Here is a 19,585-nt window from a genome sequence, read left to right as displayed (position 1 = left end):
ATGGTCTCCGAGGCCCCTGGTGCCTCGGAGGCCATCGTCGTCATGATATTCGTGTTCAGCGAACCCAAAAACCTCCGTGTAGTAATATTGAACTAATTTATGACAATTATTTCGGAATTAAAAATTTATCATTTTTCAACACTTCGAATTGCATTTCGGAAAATGCATTTTCTTTGTTCAATAATGCAATTTTTATTTCGTCATCATTACTTTAGTTTTAGTTCACAAAGCTTCCTAAGGCTCTTACGAATCGAATGCACCAAGTTTCATCGAGATGAATGCTGCTAACAAAACTAAAATTTTTGTAAAGTTTCCAGAATTTTGGCCGCTAGTGTATGTATTGATCTACTTTCGTCTGTCAACTCTTAGATATTCCCAAGTAATAAACATTTGGAGGAAAATAAACGTAAAATGAAAGGGGACTAACAATTTACAAAAAAAAAATGCACCCGAACTATTTATATAAAAAATGTATATGTAACCTAATTATTTACAAAATGATACAGCTAAATTATTATTATAAATAAAAAAATGCACCTTACAGAGAAAGGCAGTCAATGATTCTAGCTTAACAAAGTCATGCAGGCACCCTAACCAAGAATATTATGGTGTTATTTATATAATAGTAAAGAAATAAGTTTATTGTATGTATCTGAAAACGTTTATTACTACTTAGCAACAAACATTTTGTCTACAAACGATTTGCTGCCTTTCATTATTGTGCGCAAACCATTTTGAGAAAAGATCATGGTGTTGTTTAACCGCATAGGTAGACCGTAAGCTATAGTAGAAACGCTACAACAGTGGCACCTTTTCTTCTATGTATACACTAAGGATTTCCACCGTTTTTGCTGTATCCCTTCACTCCACCGTTATCTCCAGTTCTTTCTGTTTTGCCAGTCCCCTTCGTGCAGACTTCTTCCCATTGCTTTGCCCATTTTATTTCTGAAAGATCTTCGGGGTCTGCCTCCCTTCCTTCTTTATATCGGCCTCCACTTTGTTATTCTGTTTATCTAACAGTTTTGTCTGCTGTTCTGACATGTCCGTAACATATCTTCTGCTCTATGTAGTCTATTATATTATCTGAGTTCATTCCCATTCTTTTCTTAATCTCTATGTGATGTATTCTATCTCTTCTTGTTACTCAGCAGCTCCTTCTTAGGAATTCCATCTCTGTTGCTTTTATTTTGTATTTTGTTTTTGTATTATTTTTTTCTAATATGATGATGTAAGGTTGCCTGTGAAATAATGACCACAAATTTGGGTTGCCAGCTGCTTTAAAATACAAGGGGTTTGGTATAAAGTGAAAGATTAATAGTGCGCAATGCCACTGTCTTGACAAGGTCGACAAGGTTTGATGGCGAGTGTGAGTTATTAAAGCAGTCATCTTGTCAAACCAGTGGCACTGCGCGCTAGCTCTTTTTCACTTTTGGCCATTTTTCTCAGGCAACCTTATATCATCGTATTGGAAAAAAATTAGCTTCAATTAGATATAAAAAACATGCACCTGCGTCATGATCGAATTTTTTTAAATGAACTATGTACTATTAATTTAATTAAAACTAAAGACTAAGTTTTCAATCTTTTTTTTGTAGCTCCATTTAATTTACAATCTGTTATCACTCGTAACAATAAGTAAATTTTATGACAATAATTAGGAAAAAAATGACTTGTAGGAATTCTCTCCATTGAGAGGCTTCCTTTAACATATTAATTAACAAACAAAGTTAATAATGTAGTGGTAACTGTTAATTAATTTTATGTAAACCTGTTTATTAAGTCTGTAGAGTTAAAACGCTTTAGTCGACGCACTTCATCGTTGACATTAAACAGTTCGCGCACTAAGTCATTAGAGTGAGCACTAGTTTTGTTTTTGTATTTTTCACTGTACTTTGTGACTTCAGTTTTTATGGATTGAACTTGGAGGTCTTTTTCTATTATGTTGTTCGAAACATACCACGGAGCATTGGTTATAATTCGAAGAACTTTGTTCTGGAATCTTTGTAGGATTTCTAGGTTTGAATTGCTAGCAGGACCCCATAATTGAATTCCATACGTCCATATTGGCTTCAGTATGGCTTTGTATATTAAGATCTTATTTGTGAGATTTAATTGTGATTTCCTGCCAATAAGCCAGTAAAGTTGTCTTAGTTTGAGACCCAATTGTTTTCGTTTTGTAAATATATGTGTTCTCCATGTTAATCTTCTGTCAAGATGTAAACGTAAATATTTGACTTGATTTCTCTGAGTAATCATTTAATTATTTAATAACACTGTTGGATATATACCTCTTCTTAGTGTAAAGGTAACATGGATTGATTTGGTTTCATTAACTCGAATTTTTCATTTTTAACATTTTTTTAACATGCTTGGATATTATTAAGGCTGGCTTGTAAGTTTCTTGAGGCAGTTACTGGATCATGATGTGAGGCGAGTATTGCAGTGTCATCTGCGAAGGTTGCTGTTATTGTAGTTTTTGAAGTTGGTAGATCTGCAGTAAAAAGCTGGTACAACATTGGTTCTAACATGCTGCTTTGCTGTACTCCTGATTATATTTGATATAATTCTGAATATTCTGAATGGTATTTAACTGAATAGAATCTGCCAGATAAGCAAAACTTTAGAAGTTCATAATATGTATGAGGCAATAGGTTTTGTAGTTTATAGAGTAGACCTTTGTGCCAGACTTTATCGAACGCTTGGCTTATGTCAAGAAACGCTGATGAGCAATATCGCTTATTTTCAAAGTCGTTGCTGATATGCTTTACTAATCTATCGACTTGCTCTATGGTTCCATGTTCTTGTCTAAACCCAAACTGATGTTCTGGTATGAAATTTTTGCTATCTAGTATTCGCTTGATGCTTTTCATTATTAATTTTTCCAGCACTTTGGAAAGCACAGGCAGTAAACTTATTGGCCTATATGATGTTAATTCCTCTAGTTTTTTTCTTGGTTTTGGGATCATAATTATAACTGCCATTTTCAGTTGTTGCGGAAAATAATTTAATTTTATTATTGCATTAAAAATTTGTAATATTGCCGTTATTCCTTTCTTTGTCAATTTTTGTAGTATCCTACCCGTTATCAGATCATAACCAGGAGCTTTTTTAGGATTAATTTCTTTCATTATTACATTCTTAACTTCATTGTACTTACATTTCGGTATGGGCAGCTCCATTTGGTAAGGTTCATTTAGTACTCTATTTATTTCCTCCAATTCTTCAGGTGTTGATTCCAAACTGTTTAGTTGAAAGACTTGTAAGAGATAGCCACCAAAGGCATCTGCCTTCTCCATGTTATTTCTTGCCCATTTGCAATTGTTTTTTCTTATTGGTGGTATTGGTGTCTGAGGACTTTTTAGTTTCCTAGTCTTTAGTTTTCCTGTCTGGTAGGGATACGCTAGCGGCAACTGCTAGCAAAAGACTAAGTTTTCAATCTAATAGCACATAAAACAATACTGAAAATATTACTCTACATCCCACCAGATTGAAAACAATGGGAACCTTCTCTGGTTACACCTCCGGGGCTTCTAAAATTTGCCAGCCATAACGGATGCTGAGACTAAAGCAGCATATGTGCCTCCTGATGAGAGACTAATAAGTTTCGAAACCGGTCGAGGTGCTTGCTGCAATCTTTGATTGAACTAGAATATAATGCGGCTGTAGTTTCGTGTTGCAACCAAATTGAAAATGGTTAATCATTTTTAATTAAAACTATTTGTGGCCACTTTTTGACTGGTTGCCTGTTATCAATGTATTCTCCTATTCTTAAATGTATGTAAAAATGTGATTTTAATTAACTACTTTTATGAACGTAGTAATTTTGCAGTGGGATCTCATATTGTGATTAATGTTTGTATTTATTTTAGTTGCCTGATAGTATTTTATTATTTTAGTTCTAATTAAACGACACTTTTATTTTGTTTTTAATAGTTGCTATTGTTTATTATTATTGATTTAGTCATTATTTCTATGAATTCAGGATTTATGGCTTTAAAAATATATACATATACTAAATAATTAATTTTTCATATTAAAGCTGTAGTGACTAATAATATAATAATATATCGTAGTATATCAGCTCATTATGCTATTTTTAGGGTATAGTATGGTGATTCAAAAGGAAGCCCTTTTGGGCTTATTGTTGTGTATTTCAATAGTAACTTGTTTCCCACAAGTAAGTCAATCAGACAGTCTGGTTACATCAATTGCAAGTGATTCTGTTGAAAACAATGGAGACAATTCAAACAAGGTAAAGTAAATAACATATTATATATTCATATTTATATCTTTCACATTATTTGTCTGCGTTCACAAAGATGGGACGGCATTAGCTAACCTTTTTGCCACAGATATATTTTTATATATCTGTGTATATTTAAGATAAATTTCATAACTTTAAACAAATAAAAAATTCTAATGTTATTTTAAATATTAAGTTTTCGTTAAAAGACAGGGTCATCATCAGGCTTTTCATTCCCAGTGTTTCATTATTTGGGCTTTCCGGATTATTCTTTTGCAGTAAAGCATTCATTTTTTTACGCTTGGTTTAAGTTAATTTTCTTTATTTATTAGTGTGGTTAATTTTTTCTCTGTTCCCCATTTTTCGTTTTTATTCGACACATATTTCTTTGAAAAAAACAAGAAGCAAATAAAAGAAACCTCACCTGGTAAAGGCTTTCATACCCATATGAACAATCGATCAAACAATTTATTGAGAGGAGGAAGATTGGAACAAATAAATCAGGGATCACCCTTTCGAGCCCCAATGCTTCCTAGGCTTTCCTCCCAAAGCACGCTGATGACTTTCATCAAAATGGGTATAAGAATTCCCATATGAAATATTTACCAAATATTGAAGGACAGCGTGAGATGCTTTAATCCCGCTCTGGGCTTGGTCCAGTTCGGCGACACAAAAATACTACAAAAAAGTAATGGCTTATGCCGTTTTGTTAGGGTATATGACATACGGGTAACATGGACGATCATATTACCCGTATGCCCGCCAATGGTGAATATAAAATTCTTAGTTATATGTCAAAAATGTGCAATAATTACATCTTAAAACCCACCAAATTTCATTTGCATATCTCAACCGGTTTTAAAGCAATAAATAAATTGCCAGTTTGTAAAAAAAAGTCAACATCCCCTTTATCGGAAACGAAGCATTTGCGGACATACTATTATAAAGCAAACTGCCATTATTTTTTTAAGCAGAATTACCCCTAAAAGTTTGTCGTACTTATTTAGAAACACCCTGTACTGACGAAGAACATGGCTAGTTGTTAAAGTACCTAACTTTTTATTATCCAACATAAGCAAATGAATCAAAAAACAGAATGTTAAGAAAACCTGAGGCTAAATTTGGTTTTAATTTCAATATTTTATAGATGCTGGAATATTCCATGGGGTGGTGCGAAATTTGAGAAAAAACACAGTTTGATGCGTACACCCGGTATACAATGAAAATTTACCTGTTTGTTTAGGAACAATATTATTACAGCAATATTGTTAAATAATAAGGCTACATATTAAAAAAATCACTTAAATCGGACAACAGGTTTAGGAAATTCGAGACATCAAAAATAAAAAAATTTTAAGAGGGCCGATTTCTATGCAAGCAAGTTTATTAAATTATTATAATTCTTATGACTTGGGAATTGATGTAGTCTCCGCGGTGATATCAACCAAAATCTTTATCACAAAATATTACTAATCTGTTTTTTTTTATAATGTTACCATTTCATGATTAACTAACTACATTTGATTTTTATTTCTAGGAAAATGTCCCTGTTCTTCCTAAAATATACGAAATGAGAGTCGACGCTAATGTTTCCAATAGATTTGCCAAATGTCAAATTACTAGCAAGGTTAGAAACTTGGACAAAAACGCACACGAAGCTACATTTTCTGTAGTTATTCCTGAACAGGCTTATATTTCTGAATTTATTATGGAGATTGAAGGCAAACAATACAAGGCTTATGTACAGGAAAAGGAACAAGCTAAGAACACCTACACTAAGGTAAGAAATCCAAATAGATATTTCTTGATTTCAAAGACGCTAATAAAAAAAAGTTATGTATATTGTGAACGAACAGACATATCTGCATAGTGTAGTAAAAACATTGTTTTATTACATTGATCTAGTACTAGTAATAACAGAACACAGTTTTTGTGTATTCTAAGTTTAATAAACTTCCGACTTAGTCCAGTCGGTATAGTGATAGTGTGACGCTCCCAAGCTGGCCCTGCCAATTCAGGAAGCTTCCATTTCGCCGCCGGTCAGTCTGACCCTTTTTTGGACGAGACAATAACACGTTTTTGGCTATTTAAGTTATTCTATTGCTTCCAGAAGAACCTCGACGTAAACCGTAAAGGTATAAAAACCCGCTATTTTGTTATTATTTGGTCAGTCTACGATAAACGGTAAACGGTATCGATTTTTTGTCACGCGGTCAAATAAATTGTGTAAGATAAACTATTAATAATTATAAATTATTACTTGTGAGTTGATTTAGTTATTTGTTCTTTATTATTAAATGTTTTAGTATTAAATTAAAGTTTGTAATTAAAGAATATAAATTTGGTGTTTTCATTTATTTAGATGTAAGTTAGAAAAACAATAAATAAAGTCAATTCTAAATAAATAATTAGTGTCTAAAATATAAAAAATAATATAATCAGTAAGGGTCAATACGTGCAACAATAGCTTTTGACCTTGCATGCCGACCTACCCAGAACTTTATTTTTATAATCCTTAGGGGAGTCAGTAGTTGTAAATTTAAAATCGCGATTGAATTCAGCCGTTGCGTTAGCCGCCATCTTGATTTTAAAGGAAACCGGTTTTTGTCCAATATCTCCGCCATTTTCAACTTTTCGACAAAAAGTGTGAGAAATGAAATTGTTGAAAATGCGATTTTCTATACGTAGTTTCTTTTATTACAATTTTTTTCGTGCGCTGGATATTTCCTGAGTTAAAGAGGAAATAGTGACAGAGCATAATAATTATTGAATGTTCTCGTTTATTATTAGTTTTACGACAAAAATGTACCTATAGAAAAATGGAGGGAATTAAATTTTAGACAATTTTGATTACTTTTATTTGCACAAACATTGCTAAAATCAATATTTAAGGTAGAAAGTACGCGGTAAAAGGCGCGAGCTTAGGACCTGATTGGTTTTATAGCAATTGTTTTTGTTCAATATCTTCGCCATTTTCAAATTTTCGACCAAAAGTGTCCAAAAGGACTGAAATTTTTGCAATTGCGATTTCTTATAATTTTTTGGAAGAACCAATGGCGGATCTACGAGTGGGGAAAGGGGAAATCCCCCCATAAAAGTCCAAAATTAAAAAAAATAGTTGAAACATAAAAATATATTTGCTGACATGAAACTTATACTAGAGACAGACAAATTCAAGCCAATAAACTTGCTAGTTAATAAAATTAAGTGAACTTAATACATAACGCATATAAGTTATTATTTACGTCTTTTACGTAGTTTGGTTGGTGTTCTGGGTAGCTCGGCATACAAGGTTAGTTCTGTTATTCGTCTAACCTTATCCGACTGGACTAACTAGTATTTTGTATACTGCATCTAGTAAGATACTTTATCTATAGTTAGAGCAATTTTGCTTATCTCTTTTATGATATAATAATAAATAATTATAATAATTTTGTATATTTTTACAATAATCTATTTTCAGGCTGTTGAAAGTGGACAAGCTGCAGCTCATGTATCAGTCAGCGCAAGAGATTCCAATAGATTTACAGTTTCTGTCAACGTTGAACCGCAAAAGAAAGCAGTCTTCTATTTGAAGTACGAAGAGCTTTTAACACGTGCTAATAACCAGTACGAACTTGTCATTAATATTCATCCAGGACAACCAGTCAAAAAATTAGACGTAGAGGTAAGGCGAATAAACAAAAGAAACTGGCGCTTTTTTTATCCATTTTATTTTGATTTAAAGATTGCCAAAAATAATATTTATGGGGATGAGGGGGGTATGGTTTGAAATTTTGATTTTTTTTATTATTCTATATGAAAGTGCATAGCTTCACGACTACTCTGGTAATTTCAGATTGATCGGAGCAAAATTTTCAGAGTCTATTGAATATTCCTACCTTCGACTCGCTTTACCGTCGTTTCGCGCTTGAGCGTAGTGAGAAACGTTCAACAACAACGGTTCTCCTTCTCTTTTGCTCTTTTGTAGATTACTCCGCGATTCAAAAATATATTCCGGTCTGCATTACTTTAGAATTTGACAGACAAACAAGAAGATGAAGACGAAGTTGTCAAAACTTTAAACGCGTTTTTCTCAAAGCTGGTTTTTTAAAGGCGGTGTACATTGTAACTCAAAAACTGCTTAACCAATCGAACTGAAATTTTGATAGATTTTCTTTCGACATTTTTAGAGGTAACGCTGTCGAGAGATATAATTGCTTTTATGCTTATGTTTTGTTCAACAATAATAAATTTTCACACTTTTGTTACAAAGAATTTCGTTTTCTTTGACGTCCGAGTAATACCATGAACTCAAAAATCGTTAAAAATATAAAAATCGACAACCTCGAGCTAAAAAATGTTTTGCTGTATTAAATCTACCAAAAATCACATCTTTTCTTCAAACGAAAAAAGCCAAAACATAAATATTAAAAAAAAAATTTACTTGTGGATTTGGTGATACGGTTGGTTTCTCTTTTTAATTGATAGTTTGGACATACTTTAAGTAAATGCAATCACTAATGTTTAAATCTTCCCAGTCTCCACTTACCTTCTATTTTTATTTTCGCTTTACTGTTTCTTATAATTTGACGGAAGTATAAATTTTTACTTTTTTATGTTGGACATCAGCTCTTTTTCTTCCCATTCGGAGGTTGGATATAATCATCACTATCTTTACTCTATCTACCGCTGCTGTGAAGTTTCTATTGAAATGCATTTAAACCAGTCCCTTAAATTTTTCAACCGTGACACTCTTCTTCTTCCAGTACTCGTTCCTCCTCTCATCTTTCCGTGTAATATCAATCTTAGAATTTCATATCGCGGTCTCTTTATTACGTGTCCCAGATATTGTAACTTTCCTAGTAACTAGCAATATTTCCGGGTTCGTTTTCTTCTGTGCCCATGCTGTTTTAAGCATCCTTCTGAAACACCGCATTTCAAAAGACTGTGGCTTTAGCTTATTTATTTCTTCTTGCTTCAGTGTTCAACTTTCAAGCCCATATTGTAATATCGAAAACATGTAACATCTGAGCTCTTACCCTCAGTTCTAATCTAAGGTCTTTATTGTAGAAAATTTGCATCTGTATAACCGCATTTTTTGCTATGTACATCCTGGTCCTTATTTCTGTTGTTTGATCATTATTTTCTGAAATCTGGGTTCTCAGGTATTTGCATTTATCAACCCTTTCTAACGGTACATCTCCCAAATGTATATTTGTTTGTATATTTTTTCTTTTCTATGTTATTATTAGGGAACGGATTTTATGCTAAATTCATATTGCTTGCATATTTCGCATATTTGAGAACATTACCAAATTTTGCATATTTTAAAAAAAAACTTGCATATTACGTGTAAATTTAAAAACATTTTTGTCCAAACGAAAAAATTCATTTTTTTTTAATTCGACCCAAAATATTCCCCCGCAAATTATGTCATATCTTTTCGAGAACTACCTGAAGTCGGCTCTTTCGGTTTTTCTTAGAAAACACCCGATCTTTACCCACAAAGTGCGTATAGTATGCCGTCATAAAATTATTGTATGATGTTAAATACACTATTTTTAAAAGAATATTTACATCTCTAAATATCGTTTTACGATTCTCTAATGGAAATTTAAATAAGATTTAAATGAAATCCCGTAAATCAGTAAAATTAGTCACATTTAGTCGGTCAATTCAAATGTTTAGTTTTTGTGTAAAAACACTTCTGTTTGTGAACAGTGCAATATGCCGAAAGATTATAGCCAGGTTTATTCTCAGATCACAACCTATCCCCAGCTTCTTTATACCAAGACACCAAATGGAAAATTATTCTGCAAAGCATGTAGTAAATTGGTGAGTTTTAAGATTGCTTTCTTCCTCTTTTTTCTTTAATAAATAATATTTCGCCGAATCCTCAACATTTTAAGTAGTTTAAACAGTTTGAAAAAGTATGTGTTATTTTTCGTAGACATCATCTCAGCGAAAATTTTCGGTTACACAATACGTCGGGACAGAACTACATAAGTCAAAATGCAAGAAGATGAGCGAATAGAAAGTTGATCAGTTTCCATGGACAGTAGACAATCGTTGATGACTTCATCCAATGAACAATATAAATTTAATTCGGAATTATTCGAGGCGATGGTTTGTGCAAACATACCTTTGAAAAAACTGCAAAATCCTATGTTTAAAAGTTTTTTGAAAACATATTCCAAGAAAAGCGTTCCCGATGAAAGTACATTGAGAAAAAATACGTACCTCAAATTTACAACGATACCATAAAAAAATCAAGAATATAGTGAAAAATCGATACATTTATTTTATTGTAGAGAAATATGTGGTTTCTCAAAATGCGCATTTTTTGAAATTATTGTGCATATCTTGCGCAAATTTCGTAATTCTTTACAGCATATGTATGCGCATATTTCATCAAAATTGCTCGCACATAAATCCGCTCCCTAGTTATTATTATGTTTGGTCTTTTTATATTCATTTTAGTCCATATTTTTCACATAAATTGCTTGTCTTGTTTAGTAGTAGTTCGAGTCATTAAGCAGAGTTTGCCACAATCACGGTGACGTCTCTCTTTCTTTCCTTTTTTATGGAGCCTCAATTTCATAATATATCAAAGATTTCGTACACTGACATGTTCACTTTGAACTTTTTAGTTTTAAAAACAATCTACATTTTGATCTATACTGTTCGGGTTAGAATTCGCAGCGAATGATTAAAATTTTGAAAAAATGAAAAAAGACGGGTTATGTGCAAAAATCATACGTACGAAGGTTCTACCTATTCTGTAAAAAGGGGTCAAGTGTATTACTTATTGTTGTTGAGATAGACTCATAATTGTTTGGTGACAAGAAACTTTTTTTTAATCAGTGACGATACATACAGTGTGCACATAAAGGTTGGAATAAATTCATTTTCTCGAGAATGGACGATTTTGGAAAAAAATCTTGAAACAGGTCAATTTTTATTTTAAATTAAGACTTTTTGGCATATATATCATATTAGTGACGTCATCTATCTGGGCGTGATGACGTCATCGATGATTTTTTTAAATGAGAATAGGGGTCGTGTGATAGCTCATTTGAAAGGTAATTCAATTCTCTACTCAGTAGTATAAACATTAGCATAATTAGTTATACAGGGTGTCCAAAAAAAATTTTAAATTAAATTTATTGGCATAAAAAGACGAATGTATGTAATTTATTTAATTCAAAATATATTTTACTGCTTTCAGAAAACAGAAAAAAATATTTATTTGAAAAATAATCATCGCTTTTCAAGTTCATAATCATCGCAAATATTCAAACTGTCGAGAGGCAGGTGGGTGGCTGCATTAATATTGAATTTAAGCAAAAAACAATATTTATTTTTTAAATAAACATTCTTTTTCCGTTTTCTGAGAGCAGTTAAATGTATTTTGAATTAAATAGATTACATACTGCTATGATCTTCTTCTTATTAATTTTACATTAATTATTATTTATTTGATTAATTATTTAATTGTCGCAAATCATACATAAAAAATGAATAAAAAAATCTCAGGGTGCCTTTTTATAATATTAAAAAATGTCTAAATTATCTTACGTTATACTTATCTTCTCTCGTGGTTTAAGTATCTCTTAGTTGATCCTAATCGGGGTAAAAATAGGAAAAAAGAAATAAAGCAAAATATAAAATAACATACAAAATCAATACTCTAAAAAATCTATCAAATCTAAAACCTGTGGACACAGATGTCCGAATGAAATTTTTACCACTTAAATTTATTCTAGTTATAAAAAAAACAATTTATCGGTTTGTTCCCGATGACTTTGGTACAACAAACTAATCAAAACAAATTTATGTATTCGCAAGATTACCTATATTTCCTATTTACTTTTTGAAATATTGGAATTTTAATTCATATGCTTTTTAGTCAAAAGTTTAGTTTCCGAACATAAAAATATCTTTCACATAAATTGACTGACCTTTTGCTTCACTCACTCTGATGTCTTCTCGTGACCCAAAACAGCTCTCCCTCGTTGACTATGTTAAAGGCTACTTATCAAAGCCCTCTCCGTTCTCCAGCTTCAAAACTATCAGCATACCAGCACCAATTCTCCAACAAGCTTTTGACCAGTACTCGATTCAAACAGCCTCCAAAAAATTCTCTGCTCTCCTTCTCACAATAATACAGAATCAAAGAGGTATTTCGTCTCAATTTGATCTGTCTCTCGTTCCACTTTTCAGCACTATTCTCCACTATCAAACAACCACTGGTACTTGCTAACTATCTATCCACGAAAACGTCGAACTGCTCCTCAGCGATGCCAATAACATACTGACTTCTTTTTCAAACTCACTCAATCATTCCAACCACTTTTCCCCTTCCAAATTGCCAAGCATCAGAAACATTTCTCTTTTGCATTCGATAAACAAACAGTCATTATTTCAAAATTATTCCGACCATCTTAATTACTTTCGGGGAAACTCTACAACATTTACTCGGGGTGAAACAAAGATATTAAAATTCCAAACTTTCTTTTAAACCATTTTTCTAGAAAATGATAATTACCTCTACCTGTGGATTCTATAGTTCCCGTAGTAAACAATCTTTTTCCATTTTAAACCTAAATACATCGTCCTTTTCACTTTAATTATTCACAAAATTCTTTAATGGTTCATCGGAAAGATCATTAAAAAAGAAATCCACTTACATCCAAACTAAATTCTAATAAATATTTACAGATCAATATACAGGGTGTATCAAATTTATGTGCCCGCGTTATTTTTAAAAAAATTTAATTTAATTTTTATTTTGCCTTTTGATTGATAAATTGAAAACACAATAATACATTCTTCTTTTTATGTTAACAAATTTAATTAAAAAAAAAATTTTGGGCACCCTGTATAACTAATTATGTTAATGATTATACTACTAAATATATAATTGAATTACCTTTCAAATGAGCTATCACACGACCCCTATTCTCATTTAAAAAAATCATCGATGACGTCATCACTCCCAGATGGGTGACGTCACTAGTATGATATATATGTCTTAATTTAAGAATAAAAATTGACCTGTTTCGGGATTTTTTTCCAAAATCGTCCGTTCTCGAAAAAATTAATTTATTCCAACCTTTACGTGCTCACTGTATAAAATATTCTAATCAAAAATATAAATACAAAACCCTCAATCTTCTTTAACTTAATTATGTACTTCTTTTAACTAGTAGTAATTTCTTAAAATATTCAGTTTAGTTTTGAACTTTTATCTTTTTTATATTCTGGTATTCTATAATTATCTGTTTACAGGTTCATATTGACGAATCTCGCCCTCTTAAATTTATAAACGCTCCACCACTAAGGTCTGGAAATGAAATTGCTAAGAAAGGTGAATCACTGAATCCAAAAGCTGAGATCGTCAAGGTGAATGCCACGTCAGCCGTTGTCAAGTTTAGTCCAGATATAGAAAAACAAAAACAATATGCTACCGATTTGGGAACCAATGCGGAAAATGGCCTAGCAGGACAATTCGTCGTCCAATATGATGTTGAAAAGGCTGGTCCTGGAGGAGAAGTAAGTATTTTAAAGAGATAATAATAATAATATCGTATGTAATATTTACCGGGAATATCCTTTCGGACAGGTTTCGGTTCCAATTGCATCTTTAGACCCACTGCATACATACTTTTAGTCGAACAACTATTTATAACAATATATTGAAGTGTGCATACTGTCAACTCGATAGTCGTTCGACTAAAAAATCAAAAGACCTCCTCGATTGCCTTTTGACTGAAAAGTCGCACAACTATCAACAAGCAGATCAATTCCTATGGCGTTAGGCCGATGCCACATTATGCGTTTTGACCGGATGCGGTGAAAACGCATCCGTTTCCAACGCAACCGGACCGACCTGTCACACTATGCGTTTAGTCTGGTGCAGTTTGTAAGCGCGTACCGATGACTCAAAACGCATCCGTTTCCAACGCAACCGGACCGATCTGTCACACTATGCATTTTCACCGGATGCGGCGGAAACGCATCCGTTCAAAAGGCATAATCTGACATCGGCCTTAGATGGACCCTCGCATACATTCGACTAAACAGTTGTTTGACCATTGTTCAATTAAGAGCCCCCGCAAACTGCAGACTTTTTATCGGCCGATAGTTTGGTCAGCTTCTTAATCAGTACAGAGAAGTATGCATGCAGATGCGCACATTACACCGATTCAGTCTCGGCCGACAAAAAAGTTTGATGGGCTTCCCGATTGCATTGAAACTAAAAAGTCGGCCAACTGTCGGCCGACTGTTTAATCAGTATTGGCTAACTACAAAGTGCGCACACACGACAATTGTTTTATCGGCCAGTAGTTCAGTTTTGAGAATTATCAAATAATTTTCGGATTCGGAATATAAATGACGGTTTGAATTTTTGAATCCAGTCATGTTTAAAACAATGAAGGAAGGTAGCCTTTTGTTATCCTTTCAGAGAAGTAGAGAACTACAGTAATGTAAACAAAAATGCAAATATCCTAATATTCATTCGATTGTTATGTCACGTATGTTAACAATATAAATAGAAATAACAAAGAGAATAGCAAGCAATGGATAAGAGAATAGCGTTTCTTTAGAAAATGTATTAGCGTATTCTGCTTTGACAATACAATTTGGTATTTCCACGATTCCATGCCAAAATTCCCATTAAATTTTCGTAGAGAAAAGAATAGAAATATGGTTTAGGGCTACCGAAATGTCAGTAGGTCTACCGAAGTTAGCTCCTTCTTTTTCTTTAAGTGCCGTCTCCTAATCAGAGGTTGGAGAGCATCATCACTATCTTTACTCTATCCACCGCTGCTCTAAAGAGTACTATAAAACTGCATTTAAACCAGTCCCTTAAATTCTTCAACCATGACACTCTCTTTCTTCCTACACTCCTCAGCCTCTTATCTTTCCCTGTATTATCAGTCTTAGCATTTCATATCGCTGTCCCCTTATGTTTATTGTGTTTATTATTTCGCATTCTTTGCCCATTTCTCGCAATACTTCCGTGTTCCTTTTCTTCTGTGCCCATGCTATTCTAAGCATTCTTCTGTGACACCACATTTCAAATGACTAGCTTATTTAGGTGTTCTTGCTTTAATATCCAGATTTCAAGTCCATATTGCAGTATCGAGAACACGTAGCATCTCAAAGCTCTTACTCTCAGTTCGAATCTAAAGTCTTTGTTGCAGATAATTGTTTTCATTTTTACAAAGGCATTTCTTGGTATTCCTATCCTGGTCCTTATTTCTGTCATTTGATAATTTTTCTCTGAAATCCAGGTTCCTATGTATTTGTATTGTCAACCTTTTCTATCGGCCCATTTCCCAAATGTATGCTTGTATGTATGTTTTGTTGATTCTTAGTTATTATCATGTATTTGGTCTTTTTTATATTCATTTTTAGTCCATATTCTTCACAAAACTGTTTGTTTTGTTTAGTAGTAATTGGAGTTGTTCAGCAGAGCTTGCCATAATCACGGTGTCATCTGCATATCTTATGTTATTAATGTTATTAATAGATCTTCCGTTAATTATTATTCCTTCACTTTGAGATCGTAATTTTTCTTCAAAAATGGCGCCACTAATATGCATTAAAGAGTAATGGAGACATAATACATCCCTGCCAAACTCCGATAAAAGGCGAAAAACTTTTTTGAGTAATCAAGTAATTTAGTATTACTCACAGTTGTGCAAATATTTAATTAAACTTCTTTTTTGTACTTATACCAGGTGAAAGAAATGTAATGTTTTTCTTATGTTAAGTTTGAAACACCCTTTAGGGAGAACGAGGTACAAATCTGTGTATAGATCGGAATCGTATTGTGGTCTTATGTTTTGTGAACATTTTGTTTTTTGAATCTCCCTGATAACTTTAGCTTTCTAAAGATAAAGAGAATAACAAAGAAAATAAGTGGTTTTACTCCAACATGTATTTTAACTGAAACAAAGCTAAATTAGCACTAAAAAATAACAGTTAACAAAACTTTAAAAACAGAAAGGCACATAACCTAAACAGTTCGTATCGACACCTATAAGAGGTATTTGTCGATCAGGTAAGCGGTATGCACAGCACAACATAAGAGAGACGAGATTGTTTAATGGGGCTTTATGATGTTTTGGGGTGGAATTTCCCTGAAAGTAATACGGATTCGGTGTCTACCTGGAGGCTCTTTAAATATCGAGAGGTACATTACACATATTCTTTTTCTTTGAACACTCTTTTTCTTTCGCACTATACATATATAGGAAACAATTTCGTCTTAGTGGTATGATAAGACATGACTTCCTCACGTATCGCAGTCGTCAGTTCAAACATATATTAAAAAATAAAACCGTCTAGTTTCTTTGTTGTTAAAGATATCAGAAAAATTAAAAAAATAAATGGTTCACAAAAGATGAGACTACAACATAGTATCGATGCATAACCACCATTTTACATTTTCCTCCCTAAAGAGTGTCTCAAACTTTTGTTTCGGTTAAAACACAAGTTAAAATACACAACCGTCTATTTTAAAAGATATCAGGCACATTAAAAAAAATTTTCACCAAACAAGACTATAATACGTAATACGATTCCGATGCATACTCATTATTGTACCTCGTCCTCCCTACAGGGTGTTTCAAACTTAACATAAGAAAAACATTTCTTTTCCTCCACCCGGTATAAGTACAAAAAAAAGTTTGAGTAGGTAAATCTTTGCATAACTGTGTTAATATTAAAGAAATACGAAAGAAATACGAAATCACGAAAAAATCAACTATGAAAATGAACATACATTTTCAATATCCCTAACTTATGCCTCGCAGTATATTACGTATGGGATGTCTACAAGTTTCTTTACGCAAACATTCCTAGTTTGCAAATATTTAATACAAAATAAATAATAATAAAATAATTCATTATCTACTTTTTGTTGCGACCAATCATTTTCCTTTCTGTAAATAAAGACCAGTTTCTTATTAATCTGAAACTATTTTCTTTTGGCATCTTATGCAAATTTACTATTTGAATTGGGAATAACCCACGATATTAGTTATACATTAAATTTATTTGATGTTTCGACTTCCACTTCGGAACATTTTGATAACGATTTCAGAAGTAGAAGTCGAAACGTCAAACAAATTTAATTTCTAAATAACATTGTGATTTATTCCCAATTAAAATGGTAAATTTGCTACGAGACCGCACCGTAACTAGTATTTCCTCCGTGTATACAATTGCTTACAACATCAGCTCCAAACAAAATCTCAATTGGTACATCGCTGAGCAAAGATCCCTAGGTTCGCAAATAAATAATAGAAAATAACTTTTAATGGCACTAAAAATTGCTACTATTAAAATACACGATACACCCACACACAGCAAAGTAAAGCCCAGCTCCAGTTTAGAACAAGTTTTTATTTCTTTCTAAAATAGAATATAACTACTTACTCTACATCTTAAAAAGTCGTAAAAATTACAAGAGTCGTAAAAATTAATTAGTTCATATCAGCCCTAGACAAATGCTAGAGAAACGAAACTTATGGCATGCTTAATTATGAAACCTCAACTCATGTACCCAATTTTTAAAAACACAAATCCTCCGAATTATATTTTGCATAGACTTTACTCGATACATTTTTTGGCTGAGCAGTGTACGCCACCGTGAAAACAGGTGACTGAAAGGTAAGACTGACGTTGGAGGCTAGAAAGATCAAATGTTGGGACGTGAATGGTGCCGAATATCCAACTAGTAATACCACTATTAGTACCACTAGAGGTACGACAAATCAGATCGTGAATGGCCCGCTTTAGAGAGCCAGTTTCTTGCGCAACGACCGTCCACAAAGGGACCGTACTTTTAAAGAGAAAATTTGCAATGTGTCGAATACCAGACTTAATAATTGGTAATGTTATTTTTAAAAATACACATTTCAAAAAGTCCAGGTTAGGATTTTGTCATCAAAGAATTCTATATTATTTTTAGGTTTTAGTCGATGGAGGACATTTCGTCCATTTCTTTGCCCCAAGCGATATTCCGGCACTTCCAAAACAAGTTGTCTTCATTTTGGACACCAGCGGTAGCATGGAAGGAATAAGAATAACCCAACTAAAGGAAGCTATGAAGAGCATTCTGCCAGAATTAAAAAAAGAAGATATATTTAGCATTATTGAATTTGGTTCTGTGGTCAAAGTTTGGAACATCGACAAGTCTGCTGTTCAATATCAGTCTGGTATCGATGAATGGGGTTATGAACCAGAAGATCCAGAAGCGATTTTCAAAAATAAAACTGTAAGTATAGACATTTAATGGCATTTTATTTCAGTGTCATCTTGTTTTACCATAGAAGTAACGGAAAAGTCAAAAAGTATGAATAAAAAGAATGTGTGTGTACTTTGTACGCACGTAAGAAGTTATACTTCTATTATATGATTTCAACGAAATTATTACACTTTAAACAGTTTATTTATATTTTATTTAAATATTAAACTAATTTTAATACTTACTACTTCTCAAAATTTTTTATTAAAACGGTGCCAAAAATTAAAATAATAAAAGAAAAAACACACACAAACAAACACATTGAAAAATGCCACAAATGATTTCTGAACAATGTAGGAAAAAATTTTAACTAAATACGTATTTTCTGAAAAAAAATTATATAATAAGTAAACTGACAATCATAAAATGTATAAAAAAAAATAAAAAAATAAAAGTTTCCATTGGAGTTCGAACCCGCTTATCAGCGCAGTTATTATTGAAATTCATTCACCTTAAACTTTTACCCACGGAGACCATGTGTCATCACGTGCGAAGATCAACTAACTAAACGGATTAAACTTTTGACGGTTCTGAATTTAACCAAATTATTTTGATTTTGAATTGATATTATTTAGAATTGAATGAAATTGAAAGAAAATACAACATAACATAAGTAAGAAAACAATATATTAGGTGAATATTGATAGAAATTTTGATGGTAATCAAATTATATAAATCAAAGCATTACATACTATTTTGGTAGGTTCTTTTTAAATTTTCCCAATAGGTAGGTACCTATAAAAATTTTTATTAGGATACTGAAACATTTACAATTATTACGTACCTGTCGCTTTTAAAAACTATTTAAAAAGTCACTACAATATTACTCGACTCTCTGATTCTTTAGTTTTGTATGAGATCGTCCCGCTTGATTGATGTTATCCACAAATCTCTACGCCTTCGAGATAGTCGGTTTTTATCAGTAATTTTGTGATTGAAAACCGCAGTCACAGAATAAAACTCCACTTCTCTGTTTGATGGGCTTCCACACCTGGCATCTTTTCTATGTTAATAAGTAAATTTATACGAAAACTATT

At 32.5% G+C, this 19,585-nt stretch overlaps 1 protein-coding gene across 2 annotated transcripts in view; it reads left to right on the top strand.

The window, feature by feature from the left end:
* The window catches only part of LOC114328539 (inter-alpha-trypsin inhibitor heavy chain H4), a 77,369-nt gene that overhangs the window by 22,283 nt on the left and 35,501 nt on the right, over positions 1-19,585 (top strand). For both annotated transcript variants that reach the window (XM_050653667.1, XM_050653666.1), the window contains exons 2-6: positions 4,101-4,252; positions 5,781-6,023; positions 7,707-7,910; positions 13,517-13,780; positions 18,213-18,518. In XM_050653667.1, coding sequence (XP_050509624.1) covers positions 4,109-4,252; positions 5,781-6,023; positions 7,707-7,910; positions 13,517-13,780; positions 18,213-18,518 — 1,161 coding nt within the window. In that variant the 5' untranslated portion in view covers positions 4,101-4,108. The remainder of the gene's footprint in view (positions 1-4,100; positions 4,253-5,780; positions 6,024-7,706; positions 7,911-13,516; positions 13,781-18,212; positions 18,519-19,585) is intronic.

This window comes from Diabrotica virgifera, chromosome 6, assembly GCF_917563875.1.
Source record: "Diabrotica virgifera virgifera chromosome 6, PGI_DIABVI_V3a".
Taxonomy (NCBI): domain Eukaryota; kingdom Metazoa; phylum Arthropoda; class Insecta; order Coleoptera; family Chrysomelidae; genus Diabrotica; species Diabrotica virgifera.
The sequence above is the reverse complement of the archived record's forward strand: the minus strand, read 5'-3'. Positions and strand labels throughout refer to the sequence as shown.